A 4,132-nucleotide genomic window follows, 5' to 3' on the forward strand; every position below is an offset into this window, starting at 1 on the left:
GTCTCTGTCTCTGTCTCTCTCTCCTTAAGGTGTTTCTTATTCCACTTTCTTGGCTGGCCTATGTAATAATTACATCTTACGAAGATGTTCTAATAGTTCTTATAATAGTGGAAGGGAATGTAGATCAGAGGTTGTCCGGTCATTTCCAGGATCTCATCTTAAATTACATTTCTTATTGTAGCGCCTTTCCTGCTGCCATGACGACCATGCAAGGAATGGAACAGACCACACCAAAGCATGTGTACCAGCTGGGGCAGCCTGCTGCTGTCCAATCCTACTTGTGGAAAGGGGTAATAGACAAGTTCCTGAAGGGGGAACCCAAAGTCCTTGGGGTAAGTCAATTGTGAATCTGGGAGAAGACCAGTCATGTTGTAAGCTCACAACTGATCAGAGCCATAGCAAGTACTTGGTCCCGTTTGCCTCATGATACGTTAGCCAGCCCTAGGGGCATCAATATCTGATGTTTAGGCCCTATCACTTGAAAAGGGATATAATATTTTATTATATCACGCTTCTAATCTAGTTGTATTAAATATATAATGACTTCAGAGCTATTCTAGGGTGGTGAGTCATTCATGATAACTGTATTTAATTCCAGCATGGAAGAGCAGCCAAAGAAAAGGCCATATGTACATGCGCTGGTGTCCCCTCCACAGACCCTCCTGAGAACTGGTGGCCCCATATTGTTACTGTCTCTCTTTGGGCAATTTTCTTAGCTTGCTCCTCTGAGGATGAAAATATTCTACCTCCGTACATTTCTGTTTGGAGTCTCAGGTGGGTGGGCCTGAAGGAAATGGACATTTTAAAGGAAGACAGGTTAGAACAGGTGGAAGGACAGTGCATACAGAGGTTGATCTCCAGCCCAAGCTTTAAACCAGTGGGACAAAGTCAGGACACTTTGAATCCTTTCTTAACGCCATGGGGTAATCGTACCCCGACTCCTTTAATTTTAGACCCCTGTACACACTCATGTCCTCAGACCTCAGACCCCACGCCCCAAGAAAATGTCATATTGCTTTTCTCTTTTTCTTCCCCTGCAATACTCTTCTTTATTCAGATTACTTATCCTTGCTAGAATCCCTCCTCCCTCATTTCTGGATCACTGCTCTCTGTGTGCAAAAGAGAGCAACAGTCATAGATACCAGCAGAGAACCTCTAGGTAGATCCCAATGCATTCTTTTTACCTTGAAATTACTGGGGCAATTGAGAGAGATATCCTGAGAGATACTTTTAGTAAGTTAATACATCCACAGTTCTTTATATGAAAGAAATAAAATTGACGAGGGAAATCAAGAAGAGCACTTGACTTTCAAAATATGGAGAACAAGGGTAATTCAGTGGTTGGAAAGGGAGTGGCTTGGGCATCATTTTTGTGGTAGATAATCAGCTTTCACTTTTTTTCTTTTTTTTAATCATTTTTAGGTCGTGCAGATCCTGATTGCCCTAATGAACCTCAGCTTGGGGCTGATAATTATGAGCACCACGTTCCCACATTTTGCATATGCATACACACACCCCTTTTCAGTGTATACGGGGTACACAGTTTGGGGGTCAGTGATGGTGAGTAGAACATCTTCTGGTCTCGTTGGAAAATAATCTTTAGTTTCTTTTTTTTTTAGTAATATCTTATTAAATTTTAGTACCATATTAGGGTTATCTATATTAGGAATTTAGAAGCTTTATATTTCAGTGCCCTCGAACAGTTTAAATACCATTTCAGTTAGATATTTTCCCCTGTGAATTATCTGGTAGAATTTCTTTGTTGTTTTGGGGAAAAATGGGCCAATTATTTACAAACTTTTATGTTCTCCCAATATAGCTGATCTGTTTAATGTATTTATGACATCTGAGGATAGATTTTGGTAAGCTATGACTTCAACTATTTGTTTAAAGTTTTTGACCTGCCTTTTCCTCCGTGTTACCAGTTTATTATTTCGGGGTCCTTGTCAATTGCAGCAGAAGCTAGAACATCAAAAGGCCTGGTGAGTAATATTTACTCTCTCTCTTTTCTGTTTCAAAAGAAGAAGGATTAACCAAGTACATATTCTGCCAGATTTTGTTTGTTTTCAAAAAATCAGGAGAGAGTATAAGTTTTACTAAGTTGAATCGGTCTTTCAAAAATTATAATTTAAAAAATTGGCTGATCATTGCATTACCGACATGCGCGTGAATAGTTGGGGAAGGTAGCTGCTGAGAGAATCTTCATGAAAATACAGAATTCCTGAGAAGAAATATTAAATGGGTCAGTCAAACAAACCCTGTAGCTTGAGATCCAATTCATGGCAATGGTGACAAGTGTTGGTGTGGCTTATTATTTATGACTTATTGATTAAAGTTTCTATTCCAACTGTATGCAGAAAGGGTTTTGATTCAGTTTGCAATGAAAGAAATTCATAGTAATCTATTAAATAAGAAGCAGCTAATTTAAAACATAACATTCACGCTAGTTTATCTTTCACAAAGTCAATGAAAGGCAAAAGCCCAGATCTCAACAAATGTTTTTCCTGGCTAAAGACCATATTTGCATTTTCTTTGCTCAAAGGATAAATGTCACACTGGAGCGTGACCAAGTCTACCTCGCCTCAGTCTGTCTCCCTAGCATCTCCTTCAGGTGTCACCGTTCAGATTGATCTTGTGCAACATCCACACTAAACCTTTCATAGTTTCCTGAGGAATATTAGTTCTCATAAAAAGCCTCCATGACTTCATCGTGAGAAGAGACCATGGAAAAAGAAATACACAGCAAAGAGAGATAATATGCAAAAAAAGGCAGGGAGGCATGAGAGGCGAACGACATTTAGAAAATACTGAGATGCCGGGCACCTGAAGCAGAGCAAGGTAGAAGATGGACATAGATAGGACGGCTCAGCTGAAGTGTGGAAGGTATTGAAAGCCCCACTAAGTAGATTGGAGTTGATTGCACGTGCCCGTGGGAGTCATCTGAAGGATTCGAGCTTGGAAAAAACAAGATCATATTTGGTTTTTGGCAGGAGCTTAGAGTCGAAACTACTCTAAGGAAAGAGACACGTTAGGAGAGTATTGTAATAATCAAGACAGAGAAGATGGACTGGGTTGGGCAGGAAGTGGTGGGTGTAAAGAGATTAATGGAGACATATCTTGAGGACGTTGTTGGATTGTTTAATTGATTTTCTTTCATTTCTAGGTTCGATGTAGTCTGGGATTGAACATCACCAGCTCTGTCTTTGCTATAACAGGAATCATACTCACTGCCATCAGCTTGAGTGTTTTTTCATTCACCTATAGTCACTGTGGATATGAAACGATGTTGGAGAATTGTTTCATGATCAACTCTATTTTTATGGTGAGCGCTTCTTCTTTTCATGGAAGTCTGTGGTGAAAGCAAGTCAGAGGAGCCCTGACTCTGGCAGAGTAACAGTCAGTATTCCCCTAACTGATGAGTCACGACATCTCATCTCAATTTGTTCCTCCTCTATATGTGATGAGGAAAAGTGGGAAGAAAGCTCATAGTTATAGAACACCTTCCCTCTAATAGCGTGCTAGGCGTTTTGCATGTTTCCTGTTTAATTTCAGAGCACTGATAAGTACGTACCATTATCGGCTCTAAAAATGGAGCCCAGATGCCAGTCCCTAGATGTCCCCAGCGCTTCTTGATGGAGCCTGATGGACATACCTGGTTCTCTAATAATAAAGTAAAATTGTCTTGAACATTATCCGACAAGTGCTGAATAACATCTCTGGATGCGCTTGCAAGATTAAGCACTTTCGGCCTCAATATCTAGCTTCTGGCAAATTCTCAATCACTATTCTATATTTTACTACTTTTCTGTATCACTTTCCCTCATCTAAATGTTCTCCTCATTGCATTATTCTCCACATTACCACTTACACAAGATTTTGTAGGTAGTAAAACTTCTTTGGGCCATTGGGTAACTGTGTGGAGGAAGGACTATCACAGCATAATATAACAAACTAAAATGAAATTATTTTAAAAATTTTATTAAAAGTTCCATTAGCCATCCTCAACACCACTGAATTTTCTGTGATCTCCCCTCCATAGGACCTTTAGGCATTTCACTGTGCTGCTTATTAGTTCTTTCTCTCATTATCTCTTTTCCTCCTCTAAATTTGGAAACCCAACTTTCTTCCTTAT

At 39.7% G+C, this 4,132-nt stretch overlaps 1 protein-coding gene across 1 annotated transcript in view; it reads left to right on the forward strand.

Annotated features, from left to right (window-relative positions):
- MS4A4A (membrane spanning 4-domains A4A) overlaps window positions 1-3,633 on the forward strand; it is a 13,423-nt gene extending 9,790 nt beyond the window's left edge. Inside the window, exons 2-6 of the mRNA XM_011379481.2 lie at window positions 182-332; window positions 1,423-1,560; window positions 1,926-1,982; window positions 3,164-3,322; window positions 3,553-3,633. Of these exons, the coding sequence (XP_011377783.1) occupies window positions 198-332; window positions 1,423-1,560; window positions 1,926-1,982; window positions 3,164-3,322; window positions 3,553-3,633 (570 nt within the window). The 5' untranslated portion in view covers window positions 182-197. The remainder of the gene's footprint in view (window positions 1-181; window positions 333-1,422; window positions 1,561-1,925; window positions 1,983-3,163; window positions 3,323-3,552) is intronic.
- The last annotated feature ends 499 nt before the right edge of the window (window positions 3,634-4,132 follow it).

Source organism: Pteropus vampyrus, unplaced genomic scaffold (genome assembly GCF_000151845.1).
Source record: "Pteropus vampyrus isolate Shadow unplaced genomic scaffold, Pvam_2.0 Scaffold360, whole genome shotgun sequence".
NCBI classification, from domain to species: Eukaryota; Metazoa; Chordata; class Mammalia; order Chiroptera; family Pteropodidae; genus Pteropus; species Pteropus vampyrus.